The sequence below is a fragment of the Odontesthes bonariensis genome, chromosome 6, assembly GCF_027942865.1.
Source record: "Odontesthes bonariensis isolate fOdoBon6 chromosome 6, fOdoBon6.hap1, whole genome shotgun sequence".
Lineage (NCBI taxonomy): Eukaryota > Metazoa > Chordata > Actinopteri > Atheriniformes > Atherinopsidae > Odontesthes > Odontesthes bonariensis.
In genome coordinates this window covers 33,381,211-33,402,595 of record NC_134511.1, presented here as the reverse complement: position 1 = coordinate 33,402,595, position 21,385 = coordinate 33,381,211, and the positions used below count along the sequence as shown (strand labels likewise).

Below are 21,385 nucleotides of genomic sequence, written 5' to 3'. Positions count from 1 at the left end.
ATTTCAAAATACACATAAAAAGTGCACATTACATGATTTGATAATACATGATATAGGTGTTTTCTTAAAGAAAAGATTATCGTTTTCCATTCAAAACCTTCCAATATGACTGGTCGAGTAATCTGTAGGGATTTGAAAAAAGATTAGTGCATGACCTATTGCCCGTGTATTCATAAAGTGAAAAAAAACCAACTCTGATTGTTGGCTATTCTGTTTTAAAATCACCCAAATTAGCTGAAGCTTTCTAAGTTCAAATTCTACAGCAGTTTTAAAAAGTTAGTGAATTATTTTATGGTTATTTGTTGGGATGTGCTGCACGGCCAACATCATGTCAGCCAGGCAGCTCAGCAGAGGATAATGGTATTTAGATGTCCTATAAGCATGCGGATCCTCTCAGTCAGCAACATTAATGGGGCCATGAGGCATCCTGCTCAAGTCTTCTATGCTTAGGTGAAGGGGGTATTAGACAGCAGTAATGCCGGTCGGTCAGAGTCTGTCTGCTGTGTAGCCTATGGGTGGTCACCATGGGCAGCGCCCAGAAGATGGAAAACTTGTGGAACAGGAGACAAAGTCTCTTCCCCAACTACAAAGTCACAGACTTGGATGCTAATCGAAGACCATCTGAGATAGTTTACCCACTAGTCAAGGAAAGCTGCGTGAAGACATGGAACTCCATGCAAGAGCTGAGCAGGGACATCTATGACATTTACGCTGAGTATGAGGATGAAGAAGAAGAGGGTGGTTTAAGCATCTTCTCAAGGCAGGCCTCCCCCTCCAAGAAGAACTACGTGATCAACATCAATGTAGGAGGTAAGTCCTACCAGATAGCCTACAAGATGGCAGCAAAGTACCCCAAGACCAGAATAGGACGACTGGCAACTTACACAGACCACAACATGAAGCTGGATCTGTGTGATGACTACATAGTGAACAACAATGAGTACTTCTTTGACAGGGATCCAGATGTCTTCCACAGCATCTTCAACTTCTACAGGACGGGTGTGTTGTGGATCAAGGACGAGCTGTGTCCTCGCAATTTCCTGGAGGAGATTAACTACTGGGGCGTGAGGATCAAGAACACTCACCGCTGCTGCCGCATTTCCTTTGAGGAGAGGCAAGATGAGCTGAACGAGCAGCTGAAGATCCAGAGGGAGCTGGAGGCTGAGGTGGAGATCGAAGAGAATGAGGAGCTGTTCCACGACATGTTCATGGGCCAGATCCGTCGAGCCATCTGGAACCTGATGGAGAAGCCTTTTTCTTCCATCAAGGCCAAGGTGATGGCTTTAGCCTCAAGTCTGTTTGTTCTGATCTCCCTGGTGGCCATGACACTCAACACAGTTGAGGAGATGCAGTACAGAACCCATGCGGGTCAGCTGAGTGGCAAGACCTACTGGGAATATGTGGAGTCCATATGCATCGCCTTCTTCACCATGGAGTATCTGCTGCGCCTAATATCCACACCTGACCTGAGGTCCTTCAGCAGGAGTGTGCTCAACACTGTGGACCTGATCGCCATCCTGCCTCAGTACGTGCAGGGCATCCTGGAGTTCTTTGATAATCAGGAAAACTACGTGAAGCACGAGGCTGACATGCAGGCAGTGGGGCAGGTGGGAAAGCTGGGGCAAGTGCTGAGGATCATGAGACTGATGCGAATCTTTCGTATCCTGAAGCTGGCGCGTCACTCCACAGGTCTTAGGGCTTTTGGCTTCACCCTGCGTCAGTGCTATCAACAAGTAGGCTGCCTCTTCCTCTTCATCGCTATGGGCATCTTCAGCTTCTCTGCCATGGTTTATACCGTGGAACATGACATGCCACAGACAAACTTCACCAGCATACCTCATGCGTGGTGGTGGGCAGCTGTAAGTACATCTCTGTACAATGCAATTATGTAAAAGATGAAGTGGTATCACAAGCAGGAAATAAATATTTAAAGATGTTGAAACTAGAGTAACAGATCTCATTAAGTAAAATGAAAAACTTTTTCTTGAATCATTTAAAGCTGACAACGTCCCTGAATGAACTTTGTAATGTTATTTGATCACACCACAACACAATGGTGTCAGCTCTGTATGTCCCATAATGCTTTAGGGAATTTAACTTGTGAAGTCAATGGGAAGATTTAAAATTTTATACCAAACAATGTATGTCCTCGTGTCCTCATGTATTTTAAAAACTATACACACAAACCTCTGACTGACAGAGCGTACCTGTTACCATGAATAAACCCATTAACAGATCTTTCCCCCCACTCTCAGAGCAGATGGTGGAATCTTACTTCTAATCCGAGGGAAGGAAATCATAATCCTCCGAATTATACTAATGTTTATGGTAGGGGGAATTGGAAGCACTGATGCTGACTTTTGTTGTATTCTACAGAAATGAGTCACTGAACAGGCCTCTTCAGAGCCAATTCTGCCACAGTCTGATTGCAGGGTGTCTCATACAGCTATGATTGGATGTTTAGGAAATGTAGTCATGGATGACAGACATTCTGACAAATATATGTATATATATACTTTAAACTTTGATTCTATGGTTTGTGACAGTGGACAGAGATTCTCATTTTAAGGGACATACCCCTGAATAGAGGCTTACAATATAGTTAAATCTGTGCCTATGAACAGGAAGAGGAAGCAGGAAACCTGAGCAGGAAACTGCATATCCATTCCAAAGACTACACGGCAAGGCTAGTGACAACAGCAGAAATTACACAGGGCTATCATAACAAGAAACATCTATATGTAGCTATAAATACAGTATATGATCCTATAGATGTAGAAATAATATTTAAGTGGAGCATAAAAAAATTATTACTAAATAACAAAAATAACATTGATGGATCTGTAGGCTCTGCATACCATGTTTTTAGAGCAAAGTACAGATGAACATTGTTGGCCATTTTTATTTGTAGTTTAATTGTGTTTATTACTAGTTTACCTACCATTTAGAACTCTAAATGAAGATATGAAGGCCTTAATTAAGCTGGTTCCTACACATCCGACAAAAGAAATGTTATCTCTTAAGACTCACCAACCTGAACTACATCAAGGTGGAAAGAAATCTGCCGCTATGTTTCGAATGGCACAGGCCCACTTTGAATCACATTTAACAAACTATGTGGCACCTGAAAAGCCCTAAGGTTTGAATATAGTAAACACATTTAGAATACCAATACAATGGCAACAACAAAATAGTTTTCTTATCTGCTATTTATACAGACATATACTTGTCGAATGATGTGTGCTGATGGAATCTTTGCCCGCATAATGCAAACAAGAATTAATCACCAGTTTAACATTCTGGTTAAAGTCAGTGTTTGCTTTTGACTGTCAGAGCCTCACTCTGCAAAGACTTCATACATCTACAGCGTGTAACACCACTTGGACTGTATATAAAGTTCCCTTTTTATCTTAAATTAAGTTGAGGTATGGACAGGTATATTTGCAGTGTTTGCAGTTTATGTTTATGGTCCATGTTTCTCCATCAGCACTGACTGCTCTCCTCCCTCCCCTGCAGGTGAGCATCTCCACCGTGGGCTATGGAGACGTGTACCCAGAGACCATACTGGGTCGCCTCTTTGCTTTCGTCTGCATCGCTTTCGGAATTATCCTCAACGGCCTGCCCATTTCCATCCTCTTCAACAAGTTCTCAGACTATTACGCTAAACTCAAGTCCAACCAGTACACAGCCTCCCAGCAGAAACGAGGGAGGGTGAGATTCGCCCAGAGGACTATGAATAAAGTCGGCAAAATATTTGGAAACCAGTGATCTCTCTTTCAATAAGTATCTAATATGCTTTACTTTAAGATTGTGCATTTAATATACATGACAAGGGCAAACGCACTGAAGAGGCACCAGAGAGTATGATTCCCCTCTCACAACCTGCAATGTGTTCCTGTAAGGTGGCTTCTTTTGGAAGGGGACACATGAACATGTGGCATCAGGAGCCTCTGTCGACCAGTTAATGGTGGAAGGACCATAATGGTTCAAAGGAAAATTCATTAAAATTATATAAGGAGAACAAAGGGGTATAACAAAACAAAATTCTGTGTAAAGTCAGTTAATAAACCGATAGAATATTGTAGTATACAAAATTCTGTTCTATTAAAATTTCATGGGATAAAGAAGTTTCACACATTATAGCGGCTGAATATTTGTGTTCATATAAGTATTGTGTGGCTTCAGTGAAGCTGGGATAAATACACAAGGTAAATCCTATTTTATAATCAACAATCACATGTAAATGATTGACTGATGTTTTTGAAACTTAGTGCGTTTTGGAAGAAGCAGTCCTGCTTCCATTTCTCAAAGTGAAAATCTGTCATATTACCAACGTCCTACATTTTCAGTGAAAAGCTCGAACGCTGCAGACTTTGAGAGGGCACAAAAAAATCTATTAAAACCTTGTTTGTGAGTGTGTCTGCAGTTTGTTTTTAAAGTGTGTGCTCACACAAGCGACACATAAAGGCTTTGCAAAAGTTTGCTTTTCTTTTCTTTTGCAATATTTCATAGTGTTTGCCAATAATGTATACAGTATAATGCATTTGTTATGCACGCAGCTAAATCACAGGATGCAGTCTCATAGCACTGTTTTAGATAAACTTATTAATAATAAACTTTCATCCTGACAACTGAAGTGTTTGTGTGCACAAATCTCTACTGACCTCTTAAGGATGATAGTTGCTACTGCAAAACCTTTTCCACGGTAGTGCAATAAAAGAAGAGAAACAACCCTCAATTAAGATATTTAGCTTCTTCTTTTTTCTGCAAGTGTTGGCAACTTTAACACTGGCTGACAATAAATGCTACATTATCAGCAATAATAACCAAGGTCTTAAAGGGGAAGTTCGGTTTTTTAAATAGCTGTGCAGCAGCGTACGTCGATGAAGTTATCCCACACGACGCGTGTGTAGAAAGCTTCCTATTAGCCCCCTGTTAGCCCTGGATAACAACAACACAGCAGCTATGAGCTAACAGTGCAATAGTACGCGTTCATTCATTCATTCGGCTTAAACTATTGGTGAAATAAAGACAGATAATGTCTTATTTAGAGGCTGTATTGTCTATGCCCTGTTCACTCCCGTTATATGGACATTGGCGGATCTCGTGTAATCTCCGAAGGACGCCGACTTTCACCAAACTGTTATTGGTGAATAGATGAACGTATTTTATGCCAGAAACAAGGTCCAGGTTTAAAAAACACGAAATTTTCCTTTAAGCTGGATGTTTTCGAACCGCAAAAGAGATCAACGGTAGAACAATCTGTAATTTTCAACGTGACCACAGATGAGTTAAGGTATCTGTAACAAAGTGTTGGAAAAAACCTGAACATATGAATCCCTGCAAAAGTGATAAACTGCATAACGTAATCTATGTAAGACGGATCTTGAAAATTCAAGACCTAAGAGGCTTTACTGTCATTCTGGAAAATGAGGTAAATGAAAGAAGGAAAAAACTCTTGATGAGCAGAAACAGAAAAGGTAACCTAAAAAAGCATAATATAGGGAATAAAAGCAAACGTAATAAAAAAAAAATACATATATAAACAACAAAAATAAAAAACTTACAGCACAATCATAAAAAGTGAAAATGAGTAATAGAAGGTGCAAATGAGTAATGATAATACAAATATTGAGAAATATTGCACATAAAAGAGTACCCTTGTATTCAAAAGCAACAAAGGAGGTGCAAGTGAGTACAAATATGACAGTATTATTGCACATAAATTAATTTCTAGTATGTAGCAGCTTTTGAGAACGACAGCTTCTGGTGGTGGATAATCTGACTTCACTACCTGCTGTCTGTCTGTAGTAGAGCACTTTCCATACCACATTGATAAATGATGTGAGGATGCTCTCTGCCACACACCTGTGAAAAGTTTAGAGGATTGTGGTACCCAGGCAAGCCTGCTTGAGCCCCTTCAGGTAATACAGCCACTCGTGGGCTTCCCTTGGTAAGCCTCTGCAATTGAATGCAGAGTCATTATTAAACATGTCATAATGGCTTATCAAATATATAGGATGCATGGGTCCAGTTTATGTCTAAAACATTCTTTTTAATTGTGAAGCTAAAATTAAGATGATAAATGTTATAAAAGTATCTTCCAGAAAAAAAATATAAGCACAAATATAAGCCAGAAATCATTAATTAATTCAATATCAATTCAAATAAGTTTGTAACGTGTTTGACCCGAGAAGACACAGAGGAAGAAGAAAAACTACCCAAAATATTAAATTCAACAATGCATCAAAACACTACAATGAAAAACACAGTAAATATTATTTATTGTCACTGTGCTGTGTCCTTTTGTCCAGAGAGTGGCAGTAGTGCAACAGTAACAGTGCTTAATAACGGTGCTTATAAAGTTCAACGAAGAAGAATACGTCTCTTTTCCGTAGTCCTCTGCGTTGGTAAAGTGACCTCTGCTGCAAAACTATGGCTCCTCCCGTTGCAGTGTCGCCATTGATTAAGGTTTGTGTTGTCAGATATATTGTGGAAAATATTGCCTTGTGTCTTAACTGTAAAACGGGCCAAATAGATGTATTTCACTCTCAGAGCCGAACAGCAGAGCACGCTAACATGCTAACTATTAGCCATGGGCATGCTACCTTAAGGCAAGTTGTAAACTGACACAGTAACTAAATCTTTAAGTCAAACCAGGTAATAGTTACAGTTATGTGGAATTATGACAAAAACAATGCATATCTATTGTCAGTGCAATGTGCCCTGACCGAGCAACACCCTTCATTTTGTTAATGCTAACACATAGCAGCATCGAAGCGACTCGGTGCTGATATGTTGATATGAATTTAAATGATTTTAAAAGATTAAAATTTATTAGAGATGGCACATCCTCTGTAATACGTTTAGCCCTGTTTAGGATGTAGTTCAGCTGTATTTCAATGATTATCTTTGGATCAGTGTGTGGTCTTCATTATTGCCCCCTACTGTTTATGTTACACATGGCAAATAGCAAACTGCCAGTTAGCCAGACACTGCCAGTGTTATCACCCAAGTACTGTATGTCCATTTTCCCATTACAGACAGCCAGGTATTCAGCTTTGATTGCTGGGATCTTCTATGGTAAAAAGAGATATGGTGAGTTGTTTACATAATCAACATAAATGTAACTTTTCTGCTGTAGTGTCCTGAAATCAACACACTCAAATGTTTTTCAAATGAGCAAAATATATTACACTCCTCAGTGTAAAGGCTTGAGACATGTTTTTATAATTAAGCTCATTTAGAATCCGACACTGGACAAAAGCTGATAAACCTATCCTAAAATCCTGCAGTATCTTATATATGGAAACTAGGACTGTTTCATATTAATTATGTATATGCAGACATCGAAGGTTTTTTTTGTTTTTTTTGAATGAAGATTAAAAATTGAAGCTTCCTAAGTGAAGCTTCCAACTTTATCAGGGGATGTTCAGTGAGTGGAACTGAGAAAATATCACTGTAATTGTCAACATAATGTTTCTGATGTGATTGAAGAGTTTAGATACATTAGTTCTGAGGTTAGACAGACCATTTATATCATTTGTGTAGTCTTGATATGATAAATAGAAACATGTGGCTATCTTGGTTCACCTGCTAAGTGTGTATGGGATTAAACAAGATGATTCTGATTCTCTACGAATCCACAAGTTTGGCAAATCTTCATGAAAAGGTGCAGTCAGTGTGTGGTATAAACAAACCCAGTGTTTAGATTGTAGAACTAGATGTGGTTTAGAAGCACATATGCTTGATCGGTAGGTTTCCCTTCAAAGGGAAGGAAGAAAGGGGGGAAAAGTTGATCCGTTTGAAATATACCTCTTCACTTGTCCAGAAAACCTGAAGCCCATCGCAGCGGAGGAAAGGAGGATTGAGGAGGAGGAGAAGAAGGTCCGCGAGGAGCAGGAGCGCATTGCCAAGCAGTTAGCAGAAGGTAACATCTTCATGCTTGTTAATATCAAACATTCAGCCTCCAGTTTGTGTGTGCAGGCACAGTAACTAAACTAGTGCATAGTCCAGATGCTGTGACATTGCTATCTGTAGGCAACAACAAAAAAAACCCTGTTTTTCACTTTTCTCCTCACAGCAAACGAAGACACCATACTGAAGTAAACCTCTGGAGTGATTTAAGAGGATGTCCATGTGCAATTTCCAACCTCTTCCTCCTTTTTTCTGGAGTAACAATGGCAAAGTTAGGCCACAGTCAGTTAGACACTCCAATTTTGTGGACGTGTTCACTGTTCCCACCCCTCTTGTTTGCCACTTAGTTTGTTAGTAACATATGAAATACTCTTTAACTCAGCATTGTATAACTGCAAATGCAGCTGCACTTGTAAGTTATTACGTTAATGTTTGTAATGAAGCAAAGTTGCAAATACAACAAGTACATAACCACTGTAGTCTCTGCCTTTGTTTTCCAACATGTGATATTTGGTTGTATTCGGCATTATCACCTTTTGACACCTCAAACACACAAGGTGTTTTTCTGCTGTCCAGATTTGTGTTTACAATGCAAATCTGTTTAATTTGGTAGTCTTGGATCATGCTAACTTGTTGCCATTTAGCCAACACTTGTTTTGGATCTTTGGTTTTCGTTACAATACCTGTTTCGATGATTTCAGCCCTCGGTTGTTTGGGGGGAAATAAACCCCCCAAAACAATAAAACATGATCAACATTGTTGATCTATTTTTAAAAGACAAAAATGTAAAAGTACCAGTCATTAAAGTGAGAAAATGGATTAATTAAGCATTGGTCTTATTTTATTCTCTAAAATGGAAAACTGTCCTAAGCACATGTATAGTTTAAAAAGAATTAGGTAAACTTGGGGCAACTTGGTATACTTGCATAATGTGGAAAAAAAGGTACATTTGGTCATATTCGCAAGCTCTTTGGAATTTGATTTAATAAACTTTTTCCTGAGAGCTCTTTAGATCTTGGCATAATGACACCACACTAAGAAATGAAAGCACCACGTATTAAATATCAGAGGTTTAGAGAGAGAGAGAGGTTTTACTTTTCCATCCCTTGGCACTAATTACAAAGCCCAGATTCAAGTTTTATTCAAAGGTGTGATAATTGTTGGATAGTTATTTTCCACGTGACTGATCTGCTTTGATGTCTTCAGTGCAAGTATAATACTATAAAATGAAAATGTCACGTTTTATTTGTTCAGCTAAACTCCTTATTTGCATGTGTGGCTCCAAAGAAGATCAAGTGTCTGTTTTTATGTTACAACCAGATTTCAGCTGCAGTTCAACTTAAAGGGACACTATGTAATAAATTAAGTAATTTATTAGCTCAAATCAACATATTCATTCATAAATTAGTCCTCATTGGTGTAAAATTATCTCTCAAAAATCTCAATTATCCTCCTGAGTGAAGAATAACTTGTCTGTATCTAGAGCAGGTAAGCTCTATGGAGGCTGCCATGTCCTTCCGCTCTATGAAAAACGACCAAGTGCCGAGAGGGACATAAAGCACTTCGAATCGCGTTTTCCCCAACGCCAGGCCTTTTATTTTTTTTTAGTGCACCGTTCCTGGAGATACTGCAATACCAGGTCGATGCGTGGAGTGGACGGAGCAAACCCCTATTCCATCTCCCTGTTCCAAAAATCAATTTAATATATGGTCCCCGGGTAGGGGACGTATCCCCAACGCCAGGCCTGGAAGTGGAAATGACGTAATTTTGACATCACGTCCGCTACCGGCGCTAATGGTAAATAGATTTTATCTCGAAAATGATCCCACTAATAATGAATTGATTGTTACCAAACTTCTGCCGTAGTACACATAGGCTCTTAACTCACAAAACGAGGCATTAGAAAGTTTGTAAGTTTACTGGGAGTTTATTTAAAAGAACATCCAGATAGCAACTACACACTGCTGCTAACGCTACCGCTGCGTCAACGTCACTTCCGGTAACTCCCGGAATATGATTTGCACACCAAAGGCTATGTCAACTTATGTTATCTATCAGGAGATCTATCTGTCATCTGTATTTATAGTGTTGTTGTATGTGTGTTATGTATTCCTTTGTACTGTGTGTCTTGATGTCTTTTTGTTTGTATGGACCTTGAGTCTGAAGCTATAGCTTCTTGAATCTTGACACATACCGCCTGCAGTAGTTCAAGAAGTTGCAACGCACATTTGAAAACGCAAGGCGCTGGAGAGCAAATTCATTCAACTTTGCAAAATAAAATTGCACCACTAGATGGGGGAAGAAATTACATAATGTCCCTTTAATTGAGCATTGTATAATTAAAGATTTATAATTATTATTTACTAAATGTGCAAAGAATCTATACTCATTTATATTTGGTTCAGATAGTACATGCGGTAGTGTGTGAAGGGGGGGATTCTTATGTTCAACTGCTTACTTTGAATTAAAGTTCAATTTCCTGTGAAAATCAAATCCACCAAAACAAGTGAACTGAATAATTGCTGTCTTTTTTCTCTTCACCTATTAAATGAATCCAGGATGAAATGGTTATGTTATCTCCTACAATGCAGAAGCTTGTAAAACGTAAAAAGACTAATGTAGAAAATGGAACTTTTGAGACAATGAAATCAACTTTGCCATCCATCCCCTGAGAATTGTTTTGTATATGTAACCCATAAGAACTGATGTACATTTACATCCTCTTGTTACACAATTGCCCAGCTCATACACAGCGCCCAGTCACCCGATGCGACTCCAAGCAGATAAGCTCACCTTCAGCTACGCGTGTGTGTGCGCTTACTAAACCCAACTTCAGTTTTCAGAATAGATCCGTAAACATCACCGTTAACAGACGGCACGTGTCACCAGCCATGCCAGTGACAGATCTGACAGCGATCAACAGCCGCAGAGGTCAAGGCACAGAGTTCTTACCTAATATCATCAAAACAGGTTATTATTAGCCAAACAACAAAGAATGTCCTGACTTAAAGTGCAAGTAATAAATATATCCTCTGGGGGCTAGTGAGGGGAACTTGTTAGTGGGGGATTACAGTGATCTACTTACATTTTTCTCTCTTGGTTCACATTAACAAAAAATAAAACAACATGAAGAGAAATGGCTTCAGAGAGATGTTATAGCTAATTAGTAACTATCCAGATCCTATTAAAAAAAAAAAACATCTGCAGCACAGTTTGGTGTCTTTCTGCATCTTCTGCTGATGCACAAGCAGAGCAAAGTATTGGAAACATTTCAGCTGTGTCCTGCATAACATGTTCTGCCAAGGATTACAGACAGAATATCTGACAGCATTTCCAGACGAGATGACAGCCTGTAACCAAACAAGTGACACCAGATGGAAACACCTGAGCTTCTGTTGATATAATAGCAGCACTTTAATTGGTGCTGTTTTCATTCATGATGTTTTCCCCTTGTGGATCACACTAAACCATTTTTTTCCTGTAATCCTTTATCCTTAGTGAGCCAAAAAAAACCTCCTTTGAGTGTTTGGAGTTAACACATTTTGTTAATTTGACAGAGAAACTGATGCCTGAATTAAAACGGACACAACAAACTCTCCAAACAAAAAGTGGAAATCAGTCCATTCATGGATGAACAGCAGGGACTGAAAATAAACAAGAAAAGTCCTCACAGTAAACATATTCTGTCAGTTTCTTATCCATGAAGTAGCTGCAGAGATTGATGGTAGTTCGAAAAGTTGTAAAAGTGCGACTTTTCTGTCAACGATCATCAAAACCAGGTTAATGTTGATGTTTTTAATACCATTTTATTTTAGAAAAGCTGATGTTTTCTTAAAGATAATATCTTAAGGATGAGAACAGAAAAAGAGGGTTGGGGGAACAAACCCAAAAATCATAAGAATAACGTAATATCCTAAACTTCTCCTGCAGGCTGCATCACACCTTAGCTGACAGCACCTTTGGTGCAGACGTGTGACTTGAGGCTAATACCATTGTATTCACCTGGTACATACGCCATCATGTACTGAAGCCAGACAAACAATTACATAAAGCCTATACACTGCTGAATGAGAGGGTTTATCAGCTTACAGCAAAGGATTTGGTTAAATGGATTAAAGCTAGATTTAAACTCTGCATTTAGTTTCAAGGAGTGAAAATAATCAGAGAGCTTGTCTGGGCGTCGGGTATAAAAGGTTCACACTCCCGTCTTCACAGCACAGCTCACACACTGATAACTCTGCTCTGAAAACTTCCAGTGGATTCTCTCTGCACTCCAGGTAAGGAGACCATGCTATTTAAAAAGATTTTGAATGAGTAGAGTTAAAAAGCTGATAAGAATGTTGCAATTGAAATGAAAATCAAGCAGGATAACAAGTTTCTGACTTGGGTTTGGCCTAGAATGGACTTCCAAATCTTTGCCCTGATGACGCTTTTCCTGGCCTTTGTGGAGCGAGGCCTGGCCACCTGCGTGGTGGACAGCTTCACAGTCAAACAAGACTTTGAACCCGAAAGAGTGAGTACACAATAATTTCATTTCTTTTAATTTCATTTATAGAAAATGCTCTTAAAGGAACTCTTAGATAAATCCAGAATTTGAGCCTGAAAAACAGTCTGATGTGTAAGTAACCAAAGGCTTTGTTTAAGTAAACTACAGTTGGTACATTTAAATTCATATAAATACTAATGACAATGATCAACAGCTTCCATACAAATCAGGACATAATTGGCGTACAGTGAAATAGAGTTTGGTGCTTTTCAGTCTCAGCAATTTGCCCTCATGACGCTAACTTTAGCACACAAAGCAACCGTAATTTCATTGTGCAGTTCATGTTCAGACTCAGATCGACAGTTAAAAAGTTTACTTTGTTCATCTTTGACAGTATACAGGAAAGTGGTACGCTCTGCAGAAGAAAGACCCCGAAGGCTTGTTCCTCCAGGACAACATATCTGCTGAATACACAGTTGGGGACGATGGTTCCATGGTGGCCTCCTCCAGAGGCAGAGTCACTCTCTTTGGGTGGGTATTTTTCTAAACCTACTGCTAGGAGTTTGAACATGATTCATGATTCCAGGTCACAAAAAATGACATTTTCATTTTTACCTTGACATCCAGGTTCTGGGTTGTCTGCGCAGACATGGCTGCTCAGTACTCAGTACCTGACCCTGGCACTCCAGGAAAGATGTTCATGAACTACCAGGGACTGGCCAGCTACCTGTCCAGCGGCGGTAAGCTTGGCCGGCTGTGTATGTACAGTTTCTTTGCCTCTCTCAGTGCAGCTGAGACTAACCTCTCCTCTCCGCTAATTTTAGGCGACAACTACTGGGTCATTGACACAGACTATGACAACTACGCCCTCACCTATGCCTGCCGCGCCGTGAAGGATGATGGAAGCTGCGAGGATGGCTACTCACTGCTCTTCTCCCGCAACCCCCGTGGCCTGCCCCCAGCCATCCAGAGAGTCGTCCGGCAGAAACAGGAGGAGATCTGCATGGCCGGACAGTTCCAGCCTGTGCTGCAGTCCGGTATGTCACAAACAGACACCCTGAGTGCCATTTAAAGGATCAGCTGATGCTCTAAAGCAGAAACAATGTCTAAACACATGTTGCTCCTCTCTTTTAACAGGAGCTTGCTGAACTGCTTTTAAGCTGGACTTTGTTGGGCAGCCTGTCACTGAACTGGACCGATCTTCACACCAGAGATGAAAACATGGCTCTTCACAGGGGAATAATCCTGCTAACAATTTGATTTGCTCCAGTTATTTGTCTGATAAATTCAATCAAAATGCATTATGTAAAATTGCCACATGCTACCAAGATAATTCAATGTCAAATCATCTGACAACTATCACAGATCAAACGGATGTAATGATGTAACCAACTGTACAGTATTGTCACACTGATGGGTAACATCTGCACTGCAATCTCTGTTGCTGACAATAAATTTTGTAAAGAAATCATACCGTATGATGATAGTTTCTGGTGAGCAGGTAAGTCTGCTTGGAAAGAAGCAGATTAAAAAAAAACCCTAATATTTTCAATCCCATCCCATAACAGTTAAATATGATTGCCTTGGAGCAGCTTTAATACTCCTCTGAATACCTCTCTGGCAGCGAATATGGGCCAGGCCTTCCCCAGTAGTCCACAGCTCCAACTCTGTACAGACCTCCAACCTCCTGGTCCACTGCAGAACACAGCATGAAATATGGCAGAGGTTTGGTCTCATAGTCTTATTGCTTTGGGCTCATAGTTATTCTTTTTACCTGGTGAATAGACGTAAGAAGTAAAAATGGTGTCCTGGTTATTTATTCGGCTGAATTCCTTGTCGTCTGCGGAGAATTCCACCTCAAAAGTCTTGATGCATCTACCAAATACAAAGTATAAAATTAATGCTAACTTGCTCTTACTGATGTCACCTGAGCATTAAATGGACGATACAATATCTGCTTTAAAACGTGTTTTTGGCACGATAATGTTGAGTGAAACAGACATTAAATCTAAATCAGTCCTGGATAGGAAGTATTTACCTTGAATCAACGCAATGGTCAGACCAAAGAATAAGAACTTGGCCTTTGGTGATCCTGATGAAGCGAAGCCCATTGACCTAGCCAAAGGTAAAATACAGAAGGATGTGAAAATGACTCGGGCAGTCTGTTTTAAAAGTCATAACAACTAACATAAACCTTACGGTGAATAACGCACATAACTATTGATAAAAAAACAGTAAAATAATTAATAATAGGTGGTACTTACCTGGTCTGGCACAGATTTTGGCTGAGCACAAACATGGATGAGGAGGACAGAAGGCACAGACAATTTGGCTTTCAGAGTCAGAGAGTCGCCTGCAGGAACTTTCCAGGGTCCATCAGTATGAGGGTCCTGAAACAATGACACAACATTAGTGGGTCAAAGCAAAACAGAGCTCTGAGCAGAAGAAAAAAGGCTAATCTTTAAAATCCTCTGTGGACTTTTATTACAATACAACGTATATATTTAGTGATTCTTAAAATATTTGAAAACAACATAATGTATGTATTATTTGCAATTAGGTTAACTCACACATTCTGCTGCATTCATTCTTAAAAAAATAACAGGGATTTATCTTTAATCAACATTAATGCCTCACAGTTGTGTGCCTCCAACACCCAGCTGAGTTACAGTTTACATCCATATCTGTCCAGTAATACAATGAATTTAAAGGTATATGATGCTGATAAGTTCAGCAAAGCTGATTCACACAGATCTATAGTGTTACTAGGAGTGAAAATGTACAAATTTTATCTTTAAAAACACTTTAATTTACAAAACCATTTCATACAAAAGAAAATTGTGATATTCTCCAGTATATTTATTATTACCTCCACACTCCTGAGGTGTCTGAACTGCTCTGCTGTGGGGTAGTCGGGTCTGCCCATGGTCTGCCACAGCTGGTATGGACTGGTTACATTATTGTCCATGTAATATGTGACGTACACAAGGCCTGATAACAAACAAACACATGAGATATTCACTCGCTGAAATAAAGGCCATTGCAAATTGAAGAATTTTTAATTCTTAATTTTTCATTTTTAATCTTAATTCACACGAGAGCCAACAGCAGTGGTCCAACAGTGGCGGGCTGAACATACCCTTTTGCTCAGCCAGTCCTTTCACTGTGACAGTGACGTCATCAGTGCTGTTGGAGGTGCTGTTGTCATCGCTGTTGTAGACCAGCACTGCTGCCTGCCAGCTGTCCGAGCCGCCCAGCATCACAGGCTTGTGGCTGCTGGCGAGAACTCCCAGGGTGCTGTTGTGGCTTCCCGCTGAGCTCAGAACCTGAGCGGGGACCTGGGTCTCTCCTTAATTTCGTATCAAATACAGGAGGGCTACTTCAGCAATAGACCCGAATATGGATTAAAAGTATCTTTCCTGAATCACACAGCCTCTTTGAGGCATATATAAATACCTGAAAGGTTCTAGAGAAGAGAGATTGTCACCTAACAAAGCCAACAGGCCCATGACGGTGAGGACGGGCTTCCTGACGAGCTGGACATGGGGTGGGTGGGTGTTGTTGACCTGGAAGCGGGCGGTAAGCGTGCGCTGGGTGAAAGGGTGTGGGTGGTAGCTGAGAAAGGCATTGTCGTTGCTCAGCAGGGTGTAGTTGATGGTGCTATTTGGGTTTGCCAGTAGCAGATTCTGATGCTGGCTTATCACCTGTTGGGTGAGTAGGATAGGCGATTGCTGAGTGGTCATCTAATGGTAACAGGCAACAGTTGCACTAGAATCGTCCAAAAGAAGTTTTTTCTCTCTTGCTGTTTCTCACATTTCGTTACCTCACCTTTACCACCATTGCAGCGTAGGTCACATCAGCCCTCCACTCCTGAGGCCTGGACCACCCCACCAGAGGATCAGCCTCATCATTGTAAACAGGGAGGCTGCGCAGTCGGGGGAAACGCTCCTGGATCTCCTCTACTGTCTGGATCTCCTGCTGGAGGATAGGCAAAGAGTAGCCTCCTCCCTGAGGGATTGAAACAGAAGGTCTGCCTGCATTGGCTTTAAAATAAATCAAACTAATGAACGTATTACAAAATGTATTTTACATAACCAAGGTGACTGTGTTCAGCATCATTTTCCATCCACTTTTGTACTAAAACTAAACATATCACAAACAAAACAAAAAAATGATGTACTACGGAGGAGTCCTAGCAGCTATAAAAATGTAGTTTGACAGGAACAAATCCAAACCTCTTGAGCAGGACAGTATAACTTTTCTCCTGTCCTGAGAAACTCACCTTCTTGTGCAGGGCGATGTAATCGATCCTGACCCCCGTCTCTCCAGTGAAAAAGTTGGTGCCGTTGTAGCAGTGCTGCAGCATGGCCCAGCAGTACGGTGAGTGTGGTGGTGGATGACAAGAGTCTCCTGGGCCTCCAAATCTCAAGAGTCCACTGGCAGCGCGTAAGCCCTCCGAACAGGCATCGTAGTAATTTAAAAACCCTAACATCCAAAATGAAAAACACAGACTGAATCACAGAAATGTTCATGGACACAGCTTTGAAGTATCAATGATCAATGATGATAATAAACCTTAGAGTTATGTTGAACAGGTTCAAATCTGTCACTCTTATACATGTAACATTGCTCTTCATGGATGTGCAGATTTTTCATGACATGATCCATATGAGTCTAAGTAAGTAAGACTCGACTGGGAAACTTTCCCTGCATCATTGGCAGCAATCTCCATCCAAACAAATAACTGACATAACAGGGAGAATGTGCGATGTTTTGGTTTTACCTTGAATTGACACGGTGACATTATCAAAGTCATGGTTGTTGGGTTCATTCCACGTTTCAAAGTTCCATCGAGAAACACTTCCCAGGCCATATTTATCTGAAATTAAGATAAATCTATGAGGATGTAATCAAAACATGACTGAATAAAGAATTAAGCCCAGCCCACGAATGTTGAGACTCTCACTCAGCTTGCACCGTTTTCCCCAAAGTTTTCAGAAGGCATCAGCGTGGCATGAAGTGCAAACAACACAATTACTAAACGATGGCACCCGTTGCCCACTCACCAATGTACCTCTTGGCTATGAGATAAACAAGATTTCTCCACTCGATCACTTGTGACTTGTCCTCAAAGTCAGTGAAGTAGTTTGAAACACTGCCCATCAGTTCAAAACCTGCAAAGAGCAACAGAACGCAAAAAAAACAAACATCTGACCTACTGTACTTTTTATTTCTACACCTGTGGTATAAGTGCCCAATAACGTATTCCCTAAAAAGTCATCTAGGAAATTAGCAAAAGACAAAGATTACTTTCGATATATATCACCAACAATAAAGTATGTTTACAGCACAACACCTGGTTGAAGTCCATTGACCCACAAGAGTTCTGTCAGCTGATCCAGTTTAGTGAAATCATACTGGGGTCTTCCGCCAATATCTCTACAACAATAAAATCACATATCGATAACTTCAGTTTACAGTTTAGTCTCTTGGCTACTTTTTCTGCCAGATGACTTACTGTGCCGTGACCAGCTCCAACATCCAGTGTATCCTGACCTGCTGGATCCCTCCATGAGGGACTGAGCCCAAATAAGCCAAATTCAGCTTCTGGTCGATGCTCAGGTCAAACTGGTGGGCCTTTGTATGAGGGAGTGGAGGGCTGCACACAAAAAGTATTAGAATTTTACAAGTGACATTATTAATTATTATTAATAAAAAAAAACAACTAGCCCATGAAAGTGATACAAAAGTATAGTCTAAAAACGCTTTTGAGCTATGCAATCTGACAGTCATTTAGCTAAATACAGATATTACTGTTACTTGAATAAAACACTATTTACTACTTCGTTAAAAAATGTCACATTTTAAAAATGTTTTGGCTTACTTGCTTGCTGCAGTATTTAAAAGTTCCTTACGATCACGGATATCTTCTGCTAGATCCGGCATGAAAATAAACCTATTGTCATCTATAGATTTAATTAAAATCTGATCTAAAATCTCGCCTCTGTTGTCCACCACTGCGCACTTTGGAGGAGTAACTGTAAATACAGAGAGGTTCGTTTATATAAGACCTACCAGAAACCACTGCTTCTCCAGAAGTGTTTAAGCTCTCTCTCTGGTCTTCCCACATCAACTGTGATAACGCAAGATGAGCCAGAGGTTTTGGAAATGCAAAGAAGTAAAGCAAGAACAGAGAAACTTATCCACACCATGGTTGCGACAGGACATAGTAACTTCAGATGTCGCGCTAGCTTAATTAGCTACAGTGAACGACGAAGGACCGAGGTCTCAACATGTCTCACACATTCAGTGTGTGAGTAAACGTGAGAAAAAATATTTATATAGAAATCATATCTTATTGACAAAACTAAAAACACAAAAAGCAGCCACCTAGAGGCAGTCAGGCGTTGTAATCGCCTGAGAAAATGACGTATATTGCATGCGACACTGCTGTAGTCTTTTATTAAAGCAGGGCTCAGTAATATGGGGTTTGTTTACCATGCAATACACACCCCAAAGCTGTAGGGGGAGCTCCGTAGAAAATAGGCGACAGTCTAGCCAGACTGTCGTAAACCCACCAGAGGCAATTTACGGTTTATTTTTCAAGACACTGGTAGAGAGTTGGAGAAGTAGAGATGCTTAACTCGAATCTTTTGGGCAATCCGGGCTGATTGGATCATTTCGAGGAGGGGATTCGAGTTATACGGACCACTTGAATCACTTGAGTCACTTATTAAAAAAAAAAAAAAAAAAAACAACCTTTCTGCCGTTTAGTGGCTATGCGCCTCGCCTTTTTTTTGTCCCATTTATCAATTCATTTTGATAAATCAAAGAGCAGCCTACAAGTTCATTCATTTATTTTTGTCAAGTAATAATTCAATGCCATTTTATCTGAAAGCCAGACACAACAGCTAGTGTGTGCATTTACACAGCGACAAATGTGGTAGCATTAGGTGAGGCAATGCTGAGTTTAGACCTACAAGTAAACAACATGGAATGATCTTGCCCTCCCAATATCACTAAATGATTATTTTTCAACGACTGTACAAGATGCATGAAGCCACGCTAACCGAGCCTGTAGCTGCCGACTGGGCGCTCGCTCGCACGAGACAGAATCGAAACTTAACCCCTTCAGACCTGCATTTTTTTGGCAGAAAATTTTTTTTTTTTCAAACTGATTCTGACTCCTCTCCAACATAAAAACAAAGTGCAAAAAACACATTTTTGATATCTCATGTTTTTAATAGTATTTTTTCATGTCCATTCCAATGGACGCCACGACAAAATGGGCGTAAAATGTCATAAAAACCTAAGGAAAATAATGCTGAGTTTTTCCACATGGTAACCAATATGGTAAGACCTAAACATCTGGAACTGGATGTTTGCATGGTTTTGAGTCTGTGTACAGTTTTTAACGTGCACATTAAAGGCAGGGTAGGGGATCTTTTTCTGGAACATTTTTTTACATATTGCTTGAAATACTCTTCACACCCTCATTGCAACCAATTAATTAAAAGTTTTGACACAAATATGAAAAGTTTTAGTGGCCTCTAGAACGTACAATCTAGGAAAAACAGTATCCAATCATTGTGAACGGACCGTTAACAATGATTGGATTCTGATGCCGTCTATCAAACTGCAATCTGCTCCCCCCCCCCCCCGCCCCCCGTGCGCGTACCCTGCTCCGTGAACGAATTACGCGTCCAGAAGCTTGGCAGGAAGCTAAACTAGAGCCAGCTTGGCTAGCACCTAGCATTATTAAACATATAGTTAGCATAAACTAAATACTAAATACGGCAACGATCGATGCTTGCTGTCAGAACAGCGCTCGTGCACCTTCGTGCTCGTGCGCGTTCATGTACTCTAGAGGCGTGCCCAGAGAGTCTCTATTATGAGGAGAGGGAAAACTGGCGGCTATTTCCGGGTGGTACTGCACTCTAGGGGCGCCAACGAAGCAGTGCAGAGCACGCCGAACTCTATGGTGGTACTATGAAATCCACCTTAGATGCAGCCATTGCTTTTGATATAATTTTTTATATTTTTTCATTTTAATTTTCCTAAAGGCAGGATAAATTATCCTTTCAAACGGCACTTGGTTTGATTTTTTAGACTCACTAGATTTGTTTAAAATACACATTTATTGTCAGTATTGCATCCCGAGTGACGTCACGCATGTGGCATCACTTTACGGCATGGTCAGTCCTAGCGCTGAGCTAGCAGAGAGGTGTTAGCTCAAATAGTTACAGATTTCAGCACAGCCCTTTTACATACTCTCTGACTAGCCTCTGGTTTAGCTTTGGTTGTTGTTAGCGGCACCAGGTTAGCACTCTGGCACAGTGGACGAGTGCCGTAAAGCAGCCGGTCGTAATCAGCCGTGCGTTCTTCAGATTCCGTTAGCTAGATGCTAGCGGATACTGACTCGCAAATGCCAGACCTGTAAGAAAACAGAAAGCCATAACTCCCAGGTTATTGTACTTTCGATATAAATCCACATCCCTTTGTCAGAAATCACTAGCCAATCACAGTATTATTTTCAGGTTTCAGCCGCTAGCGGGGACATTTTTTGAGTTATTAGCGCCAGCCCTATGGAAAATGGTCATTCTGCACTCGCTCGCCAGCGCCCCCAGACAAAATCAACTGAACTGCAGCCAAATTTTTTATAATGGGGCGAATAGGAAGTGGAACGGCTGTCTGTAAAAGGGCTGTGGTGTGTCTCTCAGGCTACCTGGCTCGGCTCAGAGCCCTTTACGACCTGCCGTGAAGCAGTAGTTCTCGGCTCTCGTGTGTCGCGGGTTTGAACTGCACTTCTGAGCTGCCCATGTATGCAAACATGATCTAAATTACAGGCGACACTATGAATAATAATAAAAACCTTTAAAACGCATTTATGACATCTTAAAGTTTGGTTTAATGCCCAATAAAATGAGAAAAAATATAGGTTTTGTTTGATGTGGAGTTACATGATTTCATACTGAAATATAA

At 40.4% G+C, this 21,385-nt stretch overlaps 3 protein-coding genes and 1 pseudogene across 4 annotated transcripts; 2 read left to right on the top strand and 2 right to left on the bottom strand.

Annotated features, from left to right (window-relative positions):
• Window positions 1-524: 524 nt before the first annotated feature.
• On the top strand, window positions 525-8,109 carry LOC142383041 (potassium voltage-gated channel subfamily V member 2-like). Its single transcript, XM_075469158.1, has 5 exons — window positions 525-1,859; window positions 3,517-3,741; window positions 7,044-7,098; window positions 7,832-7,930; window positions 8,084-8,109. The coding sequence occupies exons 1-5, from the start codon at window positions 525-527 to the stop codon at window positions 8,107-8,109; spliced, it is 1,740 nt and encodes a 579-aa protein (XP_075325273.1).
• A 1,410-nt stretch (window positions 8,110-9,519) lies between these two features.
• Window positions 9,520-9,672, bottom strand: LOC142383060 (U2 spliceosomal RNA; annotated as a pseudogene).
• Window positions 9,673-11,532: 1,860 nt separating this feature from the next.
• LOC142383040 (purpurin-like) lies at window positions 11,533-13,551 on the top strand. The gene is made up of 5 exons (XM_075469157.1): window positions 11,533-12,430; window positions 12,798-12,934; window positions 13,031-13,143; window positions 13,228-13,440; window positions 13,541-13,551. Exons 1-5 carry the CDS (start codon window positions 12,269-12,271, stop codon window positions 13,549-13,551), a joined length of 636 nt encoding a protein of 211 aa, XP_075325272.1. The 5' UTR covers window positions 11,533-12,268.
• Window positions 12,443-20,096, bottom strand: idua (alpha-L-iduronidase). 2 transcript variants are annotated; one of them, XM_075468398.1, is made up of 15 exons: window positions 20,082-20,096; window positions 18,288-18,441; window positions 17,922-18,062; window positions 17,760-17,842; window positions 17,470-17,577; window positions 17,187-17,282; window positions 16,686-16,888; window positions 16,232-16,411; window positions 15,891-16,107; window positions 15,543-15,752; window positions 15,273-15,394; window positions 14,668-14,793; window positions 14,442-14,518; window positions 14,178-14,278; window positions 12,443-14,098 (listed from the first exon to the last, which is right to left on the bottom strand). In XM_075468398.1, the coding sequence occupies exons 2-15, from the start codon at window positions 18,347-18,349 to the stop codon at window positions 13,998-14,000; spliced, it is 1,827 nt and encodes a 608-aa protein (XP_075324513.1). In that variant the 5' UTR covers window positions 18,350-18,441; window positions 20,082-20,096; the 3' UTR covers window positions 12,443-13,997. The 2 variants fall into 2 exon arrangements, with proteins under 2 accessions (XP_075324513.1, XP_075324512.1); XM_075468397.1 differs by lacking the exons at window positions 18,288-18,441; window positions 20,082-20,096 and adding an exon at window positions 18,479-19,812.
• Window positions 20,097-21,385: the final 1,289 nt, after the last annotated feature.

What these genes read in the sequence shown, in the direction of transcription:
- LOC142383041 (XM_075469158.1), top strand. Translation starts at nt 525, where the DNA reads ATGGGCAGCGCCCAGAAGATGGAAAACTTGTGGAACAGGAGACAAAGT. An exon ending in ATGCGTGGTGGTGGGCAGCT is followed by an intron (nt 1,860 to 3,516) that starts GTAAGTACATCT and finishes CCTCCCCTGCAG; the next exon opens with GTGAGCATCTCCACCGTGGG. An exon ending in CTATGGTAAAAAGAGATATG is followed by an intron (nt 7,099 to 7,831) that starts GTGAGTTGTTTA and finishes TCACTTGTCCAG; the next exon opens with AAAACCTGAAGCCCATCGCA.
- LOC142383040 (XM_075469157.1), top strand. Translation starts at nt 12,269, where the DNA reads ATGAAAATCAAGCAGGATAACAAGTTTCTGACTTGGGTTTGGCCTAGA. An exon ending in AAGACTTTGAACCCGAAAGA is followed by an intron (nt 12,431 to 12,797) that starts GTGAGTACACAA and finishes CATCTTTGACAG; the next exon opens with TATACAGGAAAGTGGTACGC. An exon ending in CAGCTACCTGTCCAGCGGCG is followed by an intron (nt 13,144 to 13,227) that starts GTAAGCTTGGCC and finishes CGCTAATTTTAG; the next exon opens with GCGACAACTACTGGGTCATT.
- idua (XM_075468397.1), bottom strand. Translation starts at nt 18,615, where the DNA reads ATGGTGTGGATAAGTTTCTCTGTTCTTGCTTTACTTCTTTGCATTTCC. An exon ending in GGTCAATGGACTTCAACCAG is followed by an intron (nt 17,578 to 17,759) that starts GTGTTGTGCTGT and finishes TGCTCTTTGCAG; the next exon opens with GTTTTGAACTGATGGGCAGT. An exon ending in ACATCGCCCTGCACAAGAAG is followed by an intron (nt 16,412 to 16,685) that starts GTGAGTTTCTCA and finishes TCAATCCCTCAG; the next exon opens with GGAGGAGGCTACTCTTTGCC.